Here is a 22,393-nt window from a genome sequence, read left to right on the forward strand (position 1 = left end):
TTAGAAATTAAATTCATAGTGCCTTTCGATTTGTGATTTAGATCAACATAAGATAGAGCCCCATATGTCATCTTTACAGGAAAAGTGGACTGAGTTAGAAAGTTTGTTCAACTGTTTTTGGAGCACATAACAAAAAGCAGTGGGACATAGGAAGGGTCAACTGTCCATGGTGGGAACTAAATGGGAACCAAAGAGGAACTTAATTAGGATCATTAGTAACACTTGTTCCTCCACAGGGTTGCTGTGAAAAAGTTGTATGGCATGAAGTAATGATAATGAATCTCGTCTGATGTGAATGTTCACTGCAACAAAGCGCTAGATTTTTATTTAAATGACAAGAAAATGCTGAATCCATTTTATTAGTTTGACCAAATTTAAAAGCTTACATAAAAGTACATGGGCTGACAGCAACAGCCAATCAAATTAATGGTTCAAAAACACAACATACTTTAACAAGATACTTACGTTCACATTTATTACACCTACGGCAACTATCACGAGTGTTTGGCAGATCTATGAAATGATCATTCTCACATTTTTTACATGTGTACAGTGCTTGGCTGTTTTGTCCTCCATTAGCACACAACACATTTGCATGATATCCTGGGAAACAACAAAGAAAAGGAGTCTGAGTCAACATGTGATCATTCCACTGCAACTGTACAACACAAGGCCAACACATACAGCCCTTTGTCATAACTTACCAGGCGGGCACTTTTCAAAACATTCAGTACTGCCCACAGTGACGTTAGTCTGTCTAGTGGGAAGGAAGTTAAATATCAGCAAGAAAACCTGAAACAAAAGATGAGATTTAGTGATCTGAGGTGGAAAGGAGGATGCTCACATGGCAACTGTCCTGATACTTTGACACCACAGCTGCCATTACAAAAGGACATCGTTGCAGGGACATATTTTGCGTTTTAATTTTCATATACTTTTGATATCAAACAGATCTCCAGGTTATCAAATACTCAAAAACACTGCAAAAATTCAAACACAATTGAGTGGAATTAACTACTCTTTTCTCATGAACTCAATGTGAACATACAAGTTTAATTTTTTTTCAAGTTGATTAAGCTAAAAATGTCTGTTTATTTTCATAACATGCCAGAACTCATTAACACGAGTTCTTCTAACTTAAAGTCATTTGACTTTAAATGAGTTCAATGAATGTGCTATACCAAGCTCAATCAACTCATTACATTAGGTTTCAAAAGAAAAACATATTAACAAACTTCCAGAAACTAAAGAGGACCCTTCTTCTTTAGTTTGAAGAAGATGAAAATTTCATGTGTCTCTAATATACTTTAAAATAAATCATGTTTTTTTGTTTTCACAACAATTAAAACACAGGTCACAATGGTTCTAACCCACAGTTGGAAAGGTGAGCAAAGGTGAGGTGAACAGAGAGTCACTGAAAATGGTAGCTTTCAGAAAGAGTTGTTTACAGTTAAAATAAATCGTCCACTGGTCCCAAATCTTAAGAGCCATACAGACAACAGGACTGTTCATACAAAGATGCTTGCTTATTGGCAGCAGGTCACAGATCCAAGATCTAAATGTAACAAGGTTGCAGGAGCGAAACCACAGAGGGGATTTCTTCACCCACCTCCCCCTTGACCCAAAACACCAGCTCACAGATGTTAGCTGTCCAATAATACATAGAATTTGGCAGAGACAATCATCCATCTTCCTTCTGTCTTTGCCCCTAGTTTGGGCCAAAGTTAAATTAAAAATGTATGTAGATGCGTGTTTACTTCACTCCTTGAAAAATGACCTTGGTGTAAGTGTCGGGGTTTGTGTTAAATCAGCAGCAAAAGACAGGCTGATATTGTGTGGCTGTATCCAGGACATATCTTAAAATGAGTGGGTAACATTTAGGTGTGTCACGAACAAGAGCATCACTTTGTGTTTAAAAGTGGTGGGGACATGTCCCCAGCGTCACCAGCGTAAATGACCGTAACTGTCGCAGAGACAACTAAATATGAAACCTTAAGAGCTGAGCTTTTCACCAGCTTTTAGTCAACAACTAAATTGCAAAAATGGGTTGAAACATTAAGCCTCGCTTATTGGTTTTCAGGTGATACATAATAGACTGAATACATTTGGACTTTGGACTGTTAGTTGGACAAAGCAAGACATCTAAAGATGTCACTGTGGACTCTGGGAACTTGTGATGGGCGTATTCCACTATTTGCTGATGTTCTACAGTCCAAACAGTTAATTGAGGAAATAATAAGGAGGTTAAACAATGACATAAATAATCATTAGTAAGAATCTGAGCAAATTTATCATAAGAAGATAAAAAGTAACATGTTGAGCCCTAACTTTAACTGAAAAACTGAAACCGCCGCAGTGAGATTGTACATACAGTACTATAAATCTCAACAGTACTCAAAGTTGTTGGTTGCATATCAACCACTATAGTCACGGATTCACCAGTGAACATAGGAATCACACATTCTTAAAAAATGATGAGCATTTAAAATGAAAACAATCCCTTTAACTGACCTTTTCTTGAAAACTGAGTGATGCTGCGTGATTGTTTTATCTTTTTCATAATATCAGCAACATAGTGACAACACTTCCTGTAACAATAATTACACAGCCATCTGAATGAAACATCTGAACTGGGTTACTTACCATGACAAGGTCCATGTTGGAAGAGTCAACCGTGAGGAAGTTAAACAGCCAACTTCAGGCGGGTGTTATTTTCGCTCATTGGAAAAGAAAAGGCCAGGTTGTCACAATATATCAGCAGGTGACGACACCAGTAAATTCACCGGCAGGATGAGGCATTCTGACTTCAAGCCACCTGAGAGTTCCCTTTAAAGCCGAGTCAAATAAAGTGTTAAAGGAAACCCGTCTCTGTGTGTTTGCGTGTTTTGGGGTCAGAGTTGTCAGTTCTTTGGAGTCTTCAGAGAAGTGGTGCAAGAAACAGGAAACACAGTGAGCTCACATACACACTCCCCCCACACACACACACACAGTGACACTGCTACTGGTGTCAACGTCAGTGCATGAGTCCTTCTGTCTGATTGTTTCCTATAATTCCTCTCTGATAATAATAATGTGGTTCAGACACAAGCACTGGTGACATGGGACTAACTCATGAGCCGGATGCAGTAGGTGTTTGTGGTAGTTTTGTTTAAGAGGAGGACGGGCACACTGGATATATTAGGAACATTAGTGGCTACAGTGCAACTGTATTTTACTTCTGACACAAATTTAGATGAAATAGGAGGCAGGTGACAGAAGTGAGGACCAATCAAATCTAGTAAACTCAAATTCTGATCAAAAGGGTGTATGTGGATTTTTGAAAAATCTAATCAAACATGAAAGTCTACCTGACAGTTGAAAAGCCTTTGAACACACATACACACACATTAAAATTAGTGGACATTTGCTGCAGTAAAACTCAACTGTGCTTCAAGAATTGCTGTATGTGTGAGTGCTCACTGTGAAAAACTCTCAATGCCTTTTGTGTATATTGTAATTACACACAATAACATATGTATGGAGAAATGCACAGTGAGCAGGTCATTTTTGTGAAATAAATCCTGATGGTGGTGCAACCTGCTTATTACATGGCTACTTACTAAAAAAAAAAAAAATATATATATATATATATATATATATATATATATATATATATATATATATATATATATATATATATATATATACATATATATATACACACATATATATATTTAAAATCATTTTAGTGAATTAAAAATGATTTTGTGCTCTTTCTGAGTCTGGAGCAACAGCCTTTTATTCAGAAATGACAGACCTTAGAATATCGTAATTAGAATTGAGTATTTAACAAAGCAAACTTTGTATTAAATTAGACAAAATGTGAAATAATATATTCTTTATTGGACAGTATTTGACCCTTTATTAGACTATCTTAGAGATTAACACTGGACATATTAGAACAGAGATGTACTGTAAACTAAAGTGTATTATTTCCCAATGTTAGACCCTTATTAGATGATGTGTTGTAATATGTCCCTAATTACTCTCTAATAAAATCTAATGAAATCAAATAGGGTCTAACACTAACAGGCATAAATTAATTTTTTATACAAGTACAGTTTGTTATCCTCCCTTTGTTACCATTAGGTGTCTGATGTCTAATTAGGGTATAATTGTGCTAAATATCTATAGTGTTATTCTAATCTGTAGTTCTTTCTCTGGTGTGTCAGCAACACATTGAAGTACAACTCATCTTACAATTTACTTATAATAAATGTACTCTTTTGAGCATGTGACAGCTATATTTGCCTGTTTATGATGTCTGTATTGTATTTATTCTGGAACAATGTTTTTATGCTGCCTTCTTACCAAGGTCTCTTTTTAAAAAAAAAAAAAAAAAAGTAGTATTTTATCTCAATGATACTTTCACCATGTTAAAATGGGGGGAATTAACTTTTGGCTCATTTAATTGGAACACAGTTGCATTTAAAGGTAGAATCAGTAGGAACTGACCAAGCTTTCCATAAACGCACATTGCCTGGACATCAAAGCATCCTGTGCACAGCAAAATAATGAGAAGATAAGGACATACCAGCAGAGGGCAGGGTCTCTGCATATACAGACAAATACACACACTTCTAGGAGGTCACAAGTGATGACTGAAAGGGATTATTTTTATGAGTCTAAACATTTTTCATGACAATGTGGCATAATATACTATTATTAATATATATTATTATTAAGTTTTGAAACACTTTCTTAATTTCTTCCACTGCATTTTAAAAATATCGTAGATGTACTTTAGATGATGATGAAGATGAGCTCATATTTTCTCAATAATATGGATATTCCTCTCACCCCCTTCTTGCCACAACAAAGTCCTATCACAGCCCCTTCAGCTGTAAACTAAGACTACCCAGGAGCACCACAGAACACCAAAGGAGGTCTTTTCTCCCACTGGCCATAAAACTGTAGGCTATAACTTCTCCTCCATCTGCAGGAAGGACAGTTGAAACATCTGACAAAGAGAACAATAATACCAATATGATGTGGAGTGTTACTTTATCAAAATGATGTGCAGCTGTGGCAGACTCAGGCTGTCTGCACCAGCGTGACAAAAATCATTATGCATTTAAGGTGAAATAGTTCTAATTCCTGGTTTAGTAGAAATTTGTTTTATTAAACAACAATACTACAACCCTGTGATAATAACACATGGGGAACCATTTAACTGTTTAAAGGCAAATAATTTTCTAGTATGTGAGGCAGCCAATATAATTCTATTTTGTGTTCTTTTTTCCTCTGAAAGGGCAACCCAGAGGGCATTTGATCATGTTTTGTCCACTGGAAGGGCACTTTAGAGGGCACTTTAGCATATTGCGACAGCTGAGGGGCACCCCAGAGGGTATTTTATCAATATCATGTGCAATGCTTTTTAATATCGTGGGCAATATTCAATTCATCATCATGTGCAATATTACTTTTCATTATTATTGTCATGTACAATATTATGTTTAATATCATTTACAATTTTACATTCAATAGGTGCAATATAATGCTATTACCTTCAATATCGCTGCATATATTAACATTACCAATTCTACCTCTGCTTTCATAGAAGACTTCTATTCTAGTTTATTTTTGTTCACTTAAAAAAACTTTTTAAAATGCAATTGGGCACCTTTTTTTTGCATTTTCTCATCATACACTTTATATTCTAATTTCACTTTATGTTAAATATTCTGTTGTTATTATTTTAAGTTACTGTAATTTTGAAGAAATCTATGGCACAAGAATATCCTTCTGGAGGAATAGTTCTATCTTATTTTTTCTTGTCTTATTTTTATCTCATTATGTGATGCATTGCTGCAGATTAAAGCATGTTTGAGCAGTTTCCATATGTAACACCCTGATGGGTGCATTTTTCTTATAAAAAAAAAAAAACACTGCTTCTTTTGATATTTGGGTACATACAGTATCTGACTTGAGTTAATTTTTGAACGCAGTACTTTTCTTTGCAATGGAGTTTGTGTTTTATTTTATTTATTTTTTTTTTTTTACATAGTGGCGTTGCTTGTCTCATAATTTGACTTCCACTCCTGCAGAGCAGTTCGCCAAATCCAACCAAAAACACGCAATGAAATAACGATATAAGATTCAGAATACGTGCGCTGTCCATTAAACGTGAATAAAGTAGGTCATCGTGTAAAAAAAAAAGCAACATTAGCTGAATAATGTCTGCCTCTGTATGTGTGTCTGTACTGTGGTGAGCCTGCAGCAGCAGCACCCAGAAGTGAACAAAGCGACCCGGAAGCGGTGGTCCGACTGGAGGCAGGCAGAAAGAACATCAACCTTTTATATTATAGCTGTACTCGCAAGACAATATCTGCAATCAGGACACAAGGTATTTGTGCATGTCTTTTCGTGTCTTCACTGCGGTGCATGTCTCTGATAAGCGATAGCTTCCTGAAATGCGTGCAATTGTGCACAGAATGCAATAGCTGTCCTTTGATTCGTCCAAAAGTTGCAGAATGTGAAAAAAAGCAGCCCCAAAAGTGAAATTTGGTGAAGCTGGCACGGCGTCATGTCGGCACACAGAGCATTGTGCGCCCGATTATATGTTGACCTTAACGCGTTGGTGCGGTTGTTTTAATCGATGTGGTGTTTGGGTCGAGCCCGCATCTTGTCCGTTTCCGTGCTGTTTTTTTTTTTTTTTTTTTTTTTTTTTTTTTTTTTGCAGGGCATGGTTGTTGTAGGAAGTGTCAGTTTTTTTAAGAGGTGGGGAGGCCGGGCTATTCAAACCTGCAATTCGCCGTAAACAATCATTCATGCCTTTGACATGATAAACACACCTTTGTGTCCGCCTCGGCCGCTTTCTCATCCCCGGCACCGTCCCCACGACATGTTCATGCTCCTAAATTTTTGGGGTCTGCAGAATATGGCGTCCCGCCTTATAAAAATAAGGCTGCCATTTTTGTTTCTCTTTTGTCTGGAAATGTTTAAAGAAAACTGTCTGAGAATGTCTGAGTCGCACCGGGAGGGTCCGTCCGTGAAACCCTCCACCGGTTCGGGTCCGGAGGTGAACCCAGACAGCCGACATGTCCGAAAAGTCAAAGAATAGAAAGTTTTTTTTTCCACTGCGTTTATCTGAACATTTAAAGCGACGTCCACTTATTTTCAGGAATTCACTCTCAGACAAAAGGAGCAGAGGGGGCTAAATGTCCGAGCTAAACGGCTACGGCTCAGTCAGGCAATTGTTTTTGTAAGTGACAAAATATTTCTGCGTGACTTTCAGCTGTTTGACCTGTGTTAGCTTAAAGGTGACATTACAGGCCTAATTTATACGCTTAAATGTAACAGAGGAAGTTCTTACACTGTTAAAAATTTGTCTTCACATCTTTATTCAAAGAGTTTATGATAATTTTATATTAATTTATGGATTCATTTTACCTTTAAGGTTAGTTCAGGTGTTAAAAATTACTTACAATATCTTAAATCCAGTTTTTTGACGACATAATTTTAACTCCCTTACCAGATTTGTCGAGAGGGAGTTTACTCATGATTACTGAGCCATCTCCATGACAACTGAGCAAACCTCTCCCGCTGAGGAAGACCGTTAAATGCGGATGAAAGCCAGAAACATGTAGTGAACCTGGAGTTTGTCTAACTAAATTTTTTTTCCGAGGTCAATTTAAATCTTTAAATTTTCAAATACTAGCCAGAAGACTCTCGGACAAAAAGAGCACAGGCTGCTAAATGAACTGAGGCTTAGTCAGAGTTTTTATAGACGCATAATATTTCTACGTGACTTTTAGCTGTTTGATCTGTGTCATCTTGAAGTTGTCCAGTCTGTAATGAGTTTTTATTATTATTATTATCATTATTATTATTATTATTATTATTATCATTATTATTGTTATTTGTTTTATCTTTAAAGGTTAGTTCAAGTTAAAAAAACAACAACTAAAAACTAAAAATGCACTAATTCCATTTTTAAAATTAACAAATTAACTCAGGTCCACTTTTTTTTCCAGCTGTTTCTGACTCATGATAACTCATCCATCTTCATGACAACTGACTAAATCCCTCCTGTTAGCCTATATGCAGATGAAAGCTAGAAAAGTATTGGGAACCTTCAGTTTATTTGACTAGATTTCTTGCGCCAAGTTAAATATTTACATTTTCAAACAGCCAAAAAGATAAAAGTCTTAAATTTGTATTTATGGGCTGTATGAACAAGCTAAACAGCTAAAGCCCAGTCCGACTAATGCGTTTTTGTAATTGACACAATATTTCTATGACATTTAGCTTTTGATCTGTCTTGGCTTGAAGGTGACACTGCAGGCACACACTTAAATGTAACATAGCACGTACATACACTGTTAGAAATTAGTCTTGACATCTTTATCCAAAGAGTTTATTGTATTTTTTCACTACTTAATTTAATCTTTAGGGCTAGTTAAAGTCCTTTAAAAGTATTTAAAATATCTTAAATTAATTTTTTTCCATCTCAAAGTCTTTGTTTGTGATACTTAGCCTTGACATCTTTATCCAAGGACATGACTTTATCATTATTAATTTTTTAAATTTTACAGGTTCTTAAAATTAGAAAAATACCTTAAATCTAGGTTCTGACAAAAATAAATTACTCAGTGTACACTTACTACATCTTTTTGACTGTATTTCAAGGTCCTCCTCAGTGGATAGAGTCTGCCATATCAGTGACAGCTGAGCTAGGCCTCAACTAACAATTATTTTCATTATCGATTAATCTGTCAGTTATTTATTTTTTTTTTTTCAATTAAAGTATAATATTAACATTTCCCTATTAAAATCATCCTCCACCTTAATTGTTCTGAATATGCAGTGAAACTTGTCTGTGGGATGTGAAGAGTGGCAACGATTACTCAATTATGAATCAACTATTTGATACTTGATTGATCGTTTTTCATTCAGTATTTAGTCTAGTTTTTTTTCTTTTTAAGGAAAAAAATTCCAAATTTTCTGATTTCAGCTCTTCAAACATGAATATTTTCTGGTTTCTTTAGTCCTCTGTGACAGTAAACTGTTTGTGTTGTGAACAAAACAAAACATTTGAGGATGTCACTTTTGGTTTTGGGAAACCTGATCAACTTTTTTCAGCATTTTCAGACATTTTAGACCAAACAATTAATCGATTAGTCAAGAAAATAATCAACAGATCAGTTGATCATGAAAATAGCTTTTTGCAGCCCAAAGTATGTATCCTAATACCTCTTTTTAATATGTTTATTTTTGGCCTTACAACAGTTTTTATAAAATGCTCACCCTTTTGCCAAGCTAGGGTTGCAGTGGTATATTGGTATCCCAGTACAAGTGACGGTTATCCTGACATGTACATTTGCTTATCTGTGTGAATGGATTCTACCGTATTTGTGTTATTTAAAAGTGTATGAAAAGTTTCTTGTTTGTCCAGACATAATATTTTGTGAAATTATGACTATTAGCACCAGAATTCTTACTACTTAAAAATGTGATTAAGCATACAAGTGTATAGAAAGCTGGGTGAAAGCGAACATGGTGGAAACTAACTTAACTTATTTTAGGGTCAATGGAAAATGTTCACATTTTCTACTTAACATGAAACCTGTACGTTGCTTGTGGTTTTGGTGTCGTCATCTTCGTCTTCAGAGCCTTCCAGCAAGTCACGTTAACACTTTGACACACTCGGCCACATTTTGTTCAGTAAATACCTGAAAAACAATTCCTTGCGCCGCAAACTCCTCTCTTATCCTGACTGACTTAAACAAATGTGTAGCAGACATGACATTACATGAAAATTACATGATTATTCTGACCAAAATTATCACAGTTGTCAGCATTTTTGCAGTATTGTTAAAATATCCTGAAAATGTTCAAGAATGACTGAATTTTACAACAGTTTATTGTGGAATTGGTAATCGTGTCATCGCTAATGTGTAGTAAGATAATAGCTCATTAAAGGAGAAATCTGTAATATATTTACAGTAATAAACCATAAAATGACCACGATATGTCATCAGAAATGAAGGAAATATGTTGAAATATGGTGCCCCTCTTTGACATTTCCATTCTGGGCCAGAATAAATGTTATTGTATGGCTGTTTCGAGTTCAAGTTAATGTTGAATACCAGCTGAGTAATTATCTGTTTGTGAGTCGTAACAAATCATTATTAATCTTGTAGAGATGATGATATTTATAACGGTTAAACTGAACGATATGTTAAAGGATTCTGGCAGGCAGGAAAGCAGGTAGCCACTTAACTAAAACCTCAGAGTGTGTATTTTCAGAGCAGTGAGGTTTTATTTTCAGGATAACAGGCTTAACTTTACATTGACAGACAATTGACAGCTGATCAGCTTACAACTTGTCATTGCTTGTTATTGTCAAATTATAATACTGTGCTCGTCTCGCGCTCTGCCTTGGTTCCTGCAGCCCGATCTTCCCAGAGTCCGGAGAGGACGGGCCAGTGGGGGAACAGCTCGCTTCAACCATAGATTGTATATTAAATAGACTTTAAACCTATTTAATATACTGTCTATGGATCCAACTTGCTATTTGGACTGCTATACTGATTTTTGCAGGTGTTATTGCTACATAATGCTCCTTTAAGTATAACTTGACTTGTGATTATACTAAATGTTATTCATTTCAGGATGGCAGAGCCTCGATTTAATAACCCGTATTTTTGGCCGCCACCTCCCTCCATGCCAGGCCAGGTAAGTCCACTCATAACATGTAATTACTGTGACATTTCCACCTTTAATTGCCATTTCTTTCCATGTGTGAATGTCTTTTCAGCCATTCAGCACCAGTCTGTCAGTGACACAAACTCTCAGAGCAAAAATCAGTCACAGTTTGTCCTCATAGATTAAAAAATATGGATTTTATACAGTGTGCTGCTCAGTGTTTTCTGTTCTGGGTTTTTGGGGCATGAATGACATTCACACACGGTGGCTGTTTTCTGTTGAGCATGACCCGTTAACCCTTTCAGCTGGATAACCTGGTGCTCATTAACAAGATCAAGGAGCAGCTGATGGCCGAGAAGATCCGACCCCTGCACCTGCCGCCTACCTCCACCCCCTCCCAGCAGCCTTTGCTGGTGCCCACCTCGTCCCCAGACGGTAGCACTCAGCACGGCATGTCGGTGCCAAAGCCCCAGCCGCAGCAGGTGCCAGGCCACCACCCACAGCCGCAGGGCTCTGGACAGCCGGACATCGCTCTGCACGCTCGCCCTGCCTCCAGCTCTGGACCAGGTACGGGCTTCTTTGTTATGTGTTAGAGGCACTGAAAAGTGTAATGAAAAGAAATGTGTTCATAAATAGGTATTGAAAAACTAGAGTTATTGGCACAGTCATATTGGCACAAGTGTCAAACACCATATGAAACTATACCCAAGTTGTTTTAAATCTCTGTGATGAAGCTGATGCTTTTAATCTAACTGCTTTGTATTTTAAACGACTTTAAATGAAACTCATGTTTTGCAATATTGATGTAGTATTAAGACAGTAAGGTTGTTACAGTATAGGATCTGTCGATGCCAAGACACAATTTACTGTTTACTGATTAAAATTACATCACCTGACAACTTCCAGATGGAAATATGGACGACAAGTCAGCAGTGAAGGCCAAAGGACTTTGGGAAGACTGGCACATGAGGCAGCTCGGTGAGCAACCTGGACGGATCAACCATCGCTCAGGTACGGCACTCAGTCTGTTGACATGGGGACATATCAGTAAGAACAGCAACCTCTAGAGTTGTTTTAATCAACAACAGTGAGATCATTCGTACGGTTTAATTGTCAATTAAGAGTATAAACTGAGATTAAATTTAATTCTATCACACCAAAACTGCAAACTCCAATTTCAAATGTGATCCAGATTAAAATTTAAACTTACACATGAGGAGCTTTAACTTTTAAAATAGCTGCCCTTTTGAAGCTACCTTTTTTGGATTGAACAAAAATTTCCCAAATTCCCAACCGAATTGACTTTTATGATGTGTGATCTGTTAAAACAGTCAGTCAGTTGCTACCAGTTGCCAGTCCCTGTTTTTTTTAATGCTGTCTGTTTTTAATCTTCTATTATTTGGCCATATTGCTCCACTAATTTGGACAACAGTTTTTCCTCAGAGGAGGAGAAATTAGAGCTTCTCTGCCGAGCCAAAGTTTTTAGCCGGCTAGCAATCCATGTAATGTTTTAAAATGCCTCATGCTGTCAGGTGATGGCAGTTTTATATATATTTGAAACTCTTTTAAACTCAACATAATAAGTCCTGACAGCACTTGAATTCATTATTTGTTTAATTATTTATTGTAATTTTGGTAATCAAGTATCTCCTTGTTGATTAAACTCACAAACTCAAATTTACTTATGTCAATAAACTTTGATTTACTAAACTGAGATTAGTTTTTAATTGTGCAACAGAGCTCTAGACCGTCTGCTAAACTCTAAATTAAATTAATCTTGGTGCAACCCAGTCTCAATGTGTCAGTAAGTTGGTTGAAAAGTGTGCAACCTTTCAAATAAGATTTTCTGAACAGTTACTCAGGCATGAAGTGGGTAAATGAACAGAGAGACTGTATTGTGCAGGCTGAGCAGTGCCAACAGCGCTGAGGGAATAACACTGAGAGACACTTTTGTTGGTTTTCAGGCAGATGGCTGGTGATGAGGACACACAGATATGGGTTTTTGAAGATTAGTACAAATAATTTTAGACCAACATGGTAAACCGGCAAGATATAAAATCAATTTATGTTGGTCTAACCCCAAATGATACACATGCTGAGGATGCTAGAGGCTTATTGAGCTGTTAAACAACCATATGAGTAGTTTGGCAAGTTTTAGCCTATTTAGTACAAATCCTGTATTCTTGCCATCACAGCTAATCTTTTTGTAAACAGTTGTATTTTAGGAATTTCAGTGTATTTTTTTGTTTGTTTGTTTCTATTCACAGAACGTGCAATGTAAAAATCAATGAGCAGACTTTTGAAACGGGTCAAAATTTATACAGACTTGATGTTCACTGCAGTGGTTTTAAGAGTCTGCTAACTAATTATATCATACAGAAGTAAATGGAAGGAAATGGATCTTTGTAATAGTTGGAAATGGCCAAAAAAATCTAAAACTGTCTGGCACGCGTTCATGTTTTGTTACCAAAAATCTGCCCGTGCACCAAATATGTACATCTTACTTTTAGATCTAGAACTTGCAAAACCAATAATGTGGTTATTAAAATGAGAAGTCATGTGTGGAGTTGCAGTTGTTGTTCTGGTTAAGACACTTCTAGTTCTCCCCTCCGCAGGTCTGGCTCCTTCATCCCGACCCGACAGCCACAGCACCTCAGAGGCCCTGACCCCCACAACTCCAACTTCCAGCGGCCACAACCGCCTGGGCGGCGCCCCCTCTGTGAACATCATCTCCGGGCTGGCTAGTGGTCCTGGTATGGACCACATGAAAGCTGGAGGCCTGGCCGGACTCCTGGGCCCCCCACCCAAGGCACCCCGGGGACGGAAGAAGATCAAAGCAGAAAACCCTTCTGGTCCCCTGCTGGTGGTGCCCTACCCCATCCTAGCTGACCAAGGCTGTGTCACTGTTGCACCCAAAGAGGGCAAAACCTACAGGTTGGACCCAGAAAGCTGCTACTATCATCTTCAAGTCTTTGATCTGTAGAAGATCAATAGGCATTTTCCTGAGACAAGTTAGATTTTAAGTAGGCTGTAGATGATTGAGATGTGCTCCTCCTCACTAAGACATTAATATGAAACCATCCAATTACCTGATTGGATGAATGCTTCCTCTTATTGCTGGTAAAAACATGGAGAATCCCTCATTATTCCTTTTCTATTTTAGTTTGTTGAGGATCAGGAGTTTTTAGTGAGTCACATCATTATCCAATTAGTCCGACCTCCAGCTGCCAGATTTAATCGATTCTCAGTAGTTGTTTTCCACAATAAAACTTTGTAGCTAAACTGAAGCTTGCAAGACTTCATTTGTGAGGTTATCACAGTGCAGGTCTGTAGGAATTTAAAGCCATTAACTACTTTCATTGAATTAATCTAGAATTAAACTCGACTCTGACTTTGGTTGGAACTCTGCTGCCACTGCAGTTTGGATATAGATGATGATTCAGAATTGCAGTTTGAAGTTTACGAAGACAGCAAATATTTAATGCATTTAAAACATTAAGACTATGTTACACAAAGATTAAGTTAATCTAAGATTAGTTCTAATCAGAGTTCAGCAAAACAAGGTTTAAAATGCATAAATCCATATTTAAAATTAAGCAGAGCTGTGTTGCACAATTTAAAAACTAATCTCCATTTAGTAAATCAGATTTATGGATGTAAACCAAAATTGGATAGTTTAATCAGTATGGAGATGATTGCTCACCCAAATTAAAATAAATAAAATATAATTTTGAGTGCTATTAGGACATAGTAAGTATAAAACCTGTTAACTTTTGGCTGCTCTGTAAAATGTTGCATTGTTTGGTACCAAGCTAAAAATAACAACAAAAAGATTTGTTAGCCTAGTTATTCTACTCATGATTGCAGTCCATCTTAAGAAGACAGACATTTTAAAAGTTTAACCCCCTAAAGGGTAAAAATAATGTTAATACTGGATCACATTTTAAATTGGAGTTTAAATGTAATCTGGGTTTAGAGTAAAAACTAATCTGAGATTTAAAACACATGCTTAAATTTAATCTGTCTTTATATTAAGATTGATTCAAAGTTTGGTGCAACATAAATTAAACCAGTTTTTAATTGTGGTTAAATATGAATCTTTGTTTTTGCAAACCAGCCCAAAGGTATTATGCTGTCGAGTCTCTTTAAGGACCTATTTCTAGACAAGATTTAACTTGACTGAAACAGCCCAAACTGATCGTATTTTTGTATCTTTGTGTCATTTTTCTGTCACCAAGATGCAAAGTGTGCCCACTCACCTTCTTAACCAAGTCAGAGATGCAGATTCACTCCAAGTCCCACACGGAGGCCAAACCACACAAGTGTCCCCACTGTTCTAAGACGTTCGCTAACGCCTCCTACCTGTCCCAGCACCTGCGCATCCACCTGGGGATCAAACCCTACCACTGCTCCTACTGCGAGAACTCCTTCCGTCAGCTGTCACACCTGCAGCAGCACACCAGGTCGGTCCGGAGCTACTGCTGACACACAGATTAATAATTTTTTCAGTCTTTTTGAAGGTTGTGTGTGTGTGTGTGTGTGTGTGTGTGTGTGTGTGTGTGTGTGTGTGTGTGTGTGTGTTTTTCCTTGAAGATAATTTGTCTGCTGGCATCCCTCTACACTTCTGTGGGGTTTTTGCAGGTCCCATAAAGTCTATAAATGTCTTAAATATGATTTTGCTTAAAAATCGATGAATTATGAAGTTACTTTTACAAAGTTGCATTAATTGCACTCTCTCTTTTAAATGTGTGTTTTTGTATTGATCATGCTGAAACAACTACAAAACCAACAACCAGTACTGACCTTCAAGTGTGGAAAGGACAGGACGTCTTATGTTATGGGATTTGGATTGGATTTTGTTAGCCTAACAGATTAATTAGTATTGATTAATTAATATATTTTTTGGCAAGTATGAATGTGAAATTGGTCTTAAATTGCATTCATAATGGTCTTTAAAAGGCCTTAATTCTTAAATTGAACTTGCAGAAACCCTGTTTTGACATATCATTTGGGGAATTTTTCTCAAATCTTCCCTAGTCTTTTTTTATTTTTCTAACGAGGGATTTATCTTTTTGTCTATTAGATGCATCGAGGCTGTAACTTAAATACACGGCAAGAAGATGGAGTCATATAATCTTTTGTGGAATCTTTTCACAGCAGTCATTTACTTCAAAGTCATTAAAAAGCAGAATTTTGAGTCATTTCTAACATTTTTAATCTGCGCCTTTTTCTACAGAATCCACACTGGCGATAGGCCTTATAAATGTGCTCACCCCGGATGTGAAAAGGCTTTTACCCAGCTGTCTAACCTTCAGGTCAGGACATGTTCACACGGCTTAAAGGGATAGTTTGGATTTTTGAAGTGGAGTTGTATAAATTATTTATCGATAGTCAGCGTATTAGCCACAGTAAATGGTGATTGGCACACGCCCAGTTTGGAGAATCAGAGAAAAGTACCAGCAATGAAGCGAAGCAATTAACTGCTGCCACAAAAAAGGTATTTCAGCCACTTAAAAAAGGTCCACCTAAAAAGAAATCCACAAAATTCTAAATGTATGTGATATTTAGAATATTTTTTGACACTTTGCCCTCAGACAGCCTTTTCTGACAGGACACTGCCACTGTCTCGATCAGTTAGTTAGTTTGTGTTTTTGTGTGACTTTGGTGTTTTAAAATGTTACTTTGAATTCACAGAAGTTGCACAAAAACACGAACAAACTAACTGATTGAAGTAGCGGTAGACCAGTGACTCTGTGTTCAGCAAGGTAAACTTACTGACTTCACCTGCGGAGTCTGGTTTGTTTGGAGAGAGCGATACTTGGCTTGTATAACGGTGGTTACCTGTCAGAAAAAGGCTGCTGCTGTCAACTGGCATCTACTGCAGGTAATAGACTGACTATGGATAAATACATCATCTACCTAAACAAAACTATCCCTTAAATTCGAAAACTCCATTACTCCATTACACAGTGAATAATGTGGTAAAGACATAAACAGATTCATTGTTTTAACTGACCGTCACAAATGTTAAATTACCAACATTTATCTGTTTCTCCCCCAACAGTCTCACCAGAGGCAGCACAATAAAGACAAGCCGTATAAATGTCCTAACTGCTACCGTGCCTACTCAGACTCCGCATCATTGCAGATCCACTTGTCAGCGCACGCCATCAAAAACGCTAAGGCCTACTGCTGTAGCATGTGTGGCCGGGCATACACCTCAGTAAGTACACAGCATGTAATCTGTTTAATATCTTCGCGTGTGTCAGGTTTTCCCAGCAGAGTCATACTTCATATGGCTGATAAGATGGTAGCCTTTGATGATAACCTGACTCACTTGGCCTGGAACTAAGTGTGTTTCCTGTTTGTGATATTTAATATTTCAGTGTGTTCTTACTCCAGTTGAAACTACAGAAGAACTGCTTAAAAGTTCTCCTCATTTTGGCATACAGGGATCCAACAGATTAACATCAGCACATCAAAAATTATGCTAACATCTCCTTTTTGCCTTCTGTAATAATAAACTGAATATCTTTGGGTTTTGAATGGTTGGTCAGACAAAACAAAACAAACTTTAATATGCTAGTTGAGCTATGTGAAACTGTGATTTGTATTTTAAACAGGGAGCCATGACATCACTGACGTGACTTCTGGGTGTGTAGTCTTTCTAATTACATTTCTTCACGGTCTCTTACAACAAACTGCAACTTCACTGACTTGTACATTTAAATTGACAAACTTTATACGTTAGCACATTTCAAACAGGATCAGAAAATAATTTCTCTTTCACAATTGACCCCAGTTCACATTTTTTCCAAAGTTAGGTTCTCAAGGTCCACTGGAAGGGTTGTGACTTCTCAGAAACATATTTTCATGCACTGTTTAGCTGTAAAACAAGAAACTTAGAGATGCTCTCATGTACTAACAGCCATCCTGGATAAACAGAGATGCTTGGATTATGATATACACAGCGGGAGTGCGACGTCATTCTCTGCTTAGGTCGTCATGACTCCACTATCTTTACATTACATACTTCAGGGGAAAAATGTGTTTATTCCAGTCTGTTTGTTGTTTTACTGGTAGTCATTTCATTTTGGTGTTTTCCTGTGTTTGTAGGAGACCTACCTTATGAAGCACATGTCCAAACACACGGTGGTGGAGCACCTAGTGAGCCACCAGTCGCCTCAGAGGACCGAGTCCCCCAGCATCCCCATACGCATCTCCCTCATCTGAGCTCCCCACGCCGGGCGGCTCAGCAGCAGGTCGGATTTGGAGTCTACGTCAGGCTGGAGCTTATGAGGCCCTGCACCCACAGCCATCTACATAAGGCTTACATTAGCATTATGACAGCTGACATGAGCATTCAGTTAAAACAGGCTGCCTCCATCCATCTCGACACAGGCACGTCTGTCAAAAATGAGCACAGCGTTATTTTGTGAATGTAACAATACAGCTAGATGTTGTCCGGAGGATCGAGTGGCTGAAGAATGTCTTGCGTCAGATTTAATAAGCACTTTCGTAAGCGTCATGTAAACTGCCGGATGCATTGGCCATCAGAAATGTTTTAGTTTAGCTTTTTTTTTTGTTTGTTTCTTTTAAATCCTCTTCCATGAAATGGGTTTCCAAAATGTGCCAGATGATATTTGCCCTTATACAGAATTGAGAAAGTAGAAAAAAAAGAAAATGTTTGTTGGGTGTAGACATCCAAAGATAATCTTAAAGCACTTTTTAGGCCTTTGTGGTTTTGGCTCAAATTGTTTCAATCTTGTCGGATGGAAAATGCCAAAGGGCATTACTCATGGCAGCTAAGAGTACTGACTGTGTATAAATAACAGTCTTTTTTTCTGTTACTTTCTTTGTTTTTAGTCACAGTTACAGGGTTATCTAAATTCGGAGAAAGGCAATCGGTAAATGACAATTTAAACATTTAATGATTGTATTAAGAAGTTGTGTTATTGACCTGAGGAGGCAAAAAATGTAAGGGAAGAAAGATGAATGTTTTTTTTAATTTCCAAAATCTTTCACTCCTTATTTGATGTTCACCTTTTATGGCACCTTTATGATCATAGCATACATATGATCAAAGAAACACTGCTTTTTATATTACATTTTCCTCACGTCCCATTAACTAGTGCCATATATGAACCTTGTTGGGGTTTTAAAAGAAGAGAAAGCGTGTTCTAGTGTGTGTCTGCTTTCTCTACTTAGCTAAGCTTTGTTTTTTTTTTCTAAGTATTAAAAAGTTGAATTCATTGCACATGTATCAGTGCCAGCCCTACTTTTAAAATACACCTCAGCTGAAAAGAAATTTTACTTAAGTGGTTAATTTTAAACCTAAACATTGGACCAAAATGTGAAGTTACTGTACAGCTACTCTGACCCAGTTAAGTATTTTTTTTTATCCTTAATAAGCTTTACCCATTTGGAATAAACTGCAGTATAAGTCATATTCCATAGGTCTATATTATGAGTTCATGTGGAGGTTCTCCTTTTTGATTTATTTTTCTCCTTTAGTATTCTTTTTTATTGTACACAGTATTGTTTGTCGTATTTTTACTGTAACTTTAACCTCTGGATGGTACTAATAGGGTACCCTGGATTCTTCAGGGCACTTCAGAAAAAGGTGCTACAGCTAGACGTTAACGTTGGAGATTGAACTGAGAATAATGTAAAATACATATACAGTATATAGTATGTTTTCAAAAAAGAATAAAAACTTATTACTCAAGCCACTGGCCTGAAAAACAGACATTTACGCCAACAACAGACCCTGCCTCTTCAACTTACTCTTCTCTCTTTTTGAGATAATGGGAAAAATGTACATGTTGCTGTACTGTAAAACATGTTACTCATTTATAGTACCTATTTTTAAGTTTTCATAAACATGTTCTGTTTGGGTTTTGTAAGAGTTTATGTATGAACTTACTGTAATTATTTTAGTCTACCCGTATGTTATTAATATTCATGTTTTATATCAGTTATTTACATGTAAGCCTTAACTGTTTTATCATCCCATTTCCATTACTCTGTATTGTGTTCTGCAGTATTCAGTCGTGTAAACATTTTTATTTTTTTGTTTCCTTCCTTCCTTCCTTCCTTCCTTCCTTCCGCATGGAGTTCCTGAGCTGTAATCTGTATGATAACTGTTTAACCCATGTTCTCTATGAAAAGATATTGCGTAGATTTATTACACTTTTTCCTGTCTTGCATTGTGGTTTCATATACAGTTTCTAGACAACTAAATATGCACAGCCAAGACTGAGAAGTTAAACTAAGGGTATCAATGTTTAAAAAAGGAAAAAAAGCTTTGTATCTTTACCTTGTTTAATAAACAGACTGTTATAAATTCATCACAGGCTGCTTTTCGGGGTTTCTACACTTTTTCCAAAGTCAAATTCAAGCAGTTTTCAAGGTGCATTTTCAAGCTTTTCCAGCACCTTAAAGCTGGAGAAAATTATGTAAATACAACTCAGAATGATTATTCACTACTTTTTCAATATTAAATCAGATGTTATTGAGTTATAATCATCCAAAATTTTGTTTTGTGGTAGCATTTTACATAATGTTGACAAATTAACAAAATGTGTCTGTTTGTGAATTTGGTATCCTATATAACCTGGCTGGGCCAATATCCAACTTATTTTATTTCTTTATCTAAAAAGCTAACTATTCAGTCAGGCAGCAATCTATTTTCAAGCAGTTTCAAGCACTTTATCCCAAATCCAAGCAATTTTCAAGCCTTCAAAAAAAAAAACATCAAAATTTTCCAGCACCTGTACTGCAGAATGTAAGAATCACTTCAGACGTGCACCAACAATGAATGAAAATTAAAATGTTGAAATAAGAACAGTCATTTATTTCCACATATTTTTTCTGTCAGGAGTTACTCGGTAAACACAAAAATACAGGTGCTGACAGATGTGGTTAAAAGTAGGCTTTGACATCCTGAAATTTTGGATTGAATTAGTTTCTGTGAAGTCATTCATGTCATGATCCCACAGACACACACACCTCTGCACAGAAGTAGAAAGATGTTTTCCTCCACAAAAAAAAAAAAAAAACATAACAAGCCTCTGGCTTTCTCCTCGTCCTGGTTATCATCTTATAAATGAAACTGTAAATGCCGACTTCAGGGGCCACTATGTTTACTTGTGTATGACAGTGCACTGTGTGACGTCTTTCTTATTGTTCTTTTGTGCATGCAGGTCAGTTCAGGACTGTGACTGGGTTCCTACTAGAATATAATATTAACCACATTTAAGAAACTATGTGAACAACTGAACTGAGCGCTCAGGCTTGCAATATGAACATGGCTTTGTGAGATGGAGAAAAAGAAAAATCAAGCATTAAGTCGGTTATTTATCCAATTTTATTTAAGAAAATATATTTATGTTTAAAAATGTATTTACACATATACAACAAAAGTCAAAGTTTCTTGTCCATTAGATCTCAGTTTACATGTCTGTTGCAAATTGGCTTTTCTTATTCACGCAGCAGCAGGATAAAGTTAAATACTTCATCATGTCAGGCACATTGAAGACAAAATAGACAGTTTGCACAGTGTATAACTCCATTATTGACACTAAATAATAATGGTATGAAATGGTTAATGTGGATTTTACTCCCATGTCACACACAACTCTTTGTACAAGAGAACAAGCGCTTTCTGATTGAGCCTTCCTGGAGGAAACCATTGAGGTTGACCAATGTCAAAAAAAAAAAAAAAGCTCAGGATGCTTTAAATAGACAAAAAAGCTCCTGGAATTCTGTGGCTTTTCATTTTGGCTGTTTTTTAAACTACGAGCAAAGCTGTACGTTGTAAATACTGGAGTGGCTACAGCTGACGAGCAGTAAGAGTGACTGATCTCAGAAAGGACCCCAATATTTAGACTGTTTACCACACAGTCTCTTATTAGACTAAACGTGGGTATCATCAGTGTTATATAAATGACATAAGTACGATTTTGCTGAATTGTAAAACGTTGATGTGCTCTAAAAAATTTTGACACGGTAAAGCCACAAAAATACAACACCACAGGCATTTTTCTATTGAAAACACTGCCAAGATTAAATTTAACTTGAGGAAAATACAAACCATTGATATACTGTTATACCCACTGTCATACTCCACTGCTACATTTTCCCAAAATGTAAACACACACAGTCTTATAAAGTGCTCAGTTTAAACTACTCTCTTTCAGATCTCCCTCATGAAATGTCTATTTGACATTCATATTTTCTTACCATAATAGTTTAAAAAATGATAATCTTTCCTATAAGCCAACATGAGGCGTTCAAGCTTTATGATTTGCAACTGACCAACTTCCACTGACATGTGCACACATCTGTGCGTAAAAACAGGTGTGCCACATGTTTAGCTTCAAATTTTAATTTTAAAATCCCATTTCCTTTTAAATCTTTCATAAAAAAATACTTGATTGACACTTACACAGGCTTTTTTCCCCCACAAATCCCTCAAATATTCACTCTTGCACTGCTTCCTAACATACAGCGAGCAAGTGAACTCACCACTTATGTTTTCTCCAGAGCTGCTGCGATTAATCGATTATTAAATTAATCACCGACTGATCTTGATAATCGATGAAGTGGTTTGAGTAAATTTTTAAGAAAAAACATAAAAATCCCAGCTTCTTAAACATGAATATTTTTGGTTTCTTTGCTCCTCTATGACAGTAAACTGAAC

The 22,393-nt window shown here is 36.7% G+C and overlaps 1 protein-coding gene across 2 annotated transcripts; it reads left to right on the forward strand.

Moving 5' to 3' along the window:
• The first annotated feature begins 6,228 nt into the window (after nt 1-6,228).
• On the forward strand, nt 6,229-20,039 carry znf362b (zinc finger protein 362b). 2 transcript variants are annotated; one of them, XM_084721435.1, is made up of 9 exons: nt 6,229-6,385; nt 10,656-10,719; nt 10,995-11,256; nt 11,596-11,700; nt 13,305-13,623; nt 14,928-15,152; nt 15,926-16,004; nt 16,754-16,912; nt 17,806-20,039. In XM_084721435.1, the coding sequence occupies exons 2-9, from the start codon at nt 10,657-10,659 to the stop codon at nt 17,920-17,922; spliced, it is 1,329 nt and encodes a 442-aa protein (XP_084577561.1). In that variant the 5' UTR covers nt 6,229-6,385; nt 10,656; the 3' UTR covers nt 17,923-20,039. The 2 variants fall into 2 exon arrangements, with proteins under 2 accessions (XP_084577561.1, XP_084577562.1); XM_084721436.1 differs by having other exon boundaries at nt 11,022-11,256.
• Nucleotides 20,040-22,393: the final 2,354 nt, after the last annotated feature.

Source organism: Lutjanus erythropterus, chromosome 6, assembly GCF_056507025.1.
Source record: "Lutjanus erythropterus isolate fLutEry1 chromosome 6, fLutEry1.hap2, whole genome shotgun sequence".
Lineage (NCBI taxonomy): Eukaryota > Metazoa > Chordata > Actinopteri > Lutjaniformes > Lutjanidae > Lutjanus > Lutjanus erythropterus.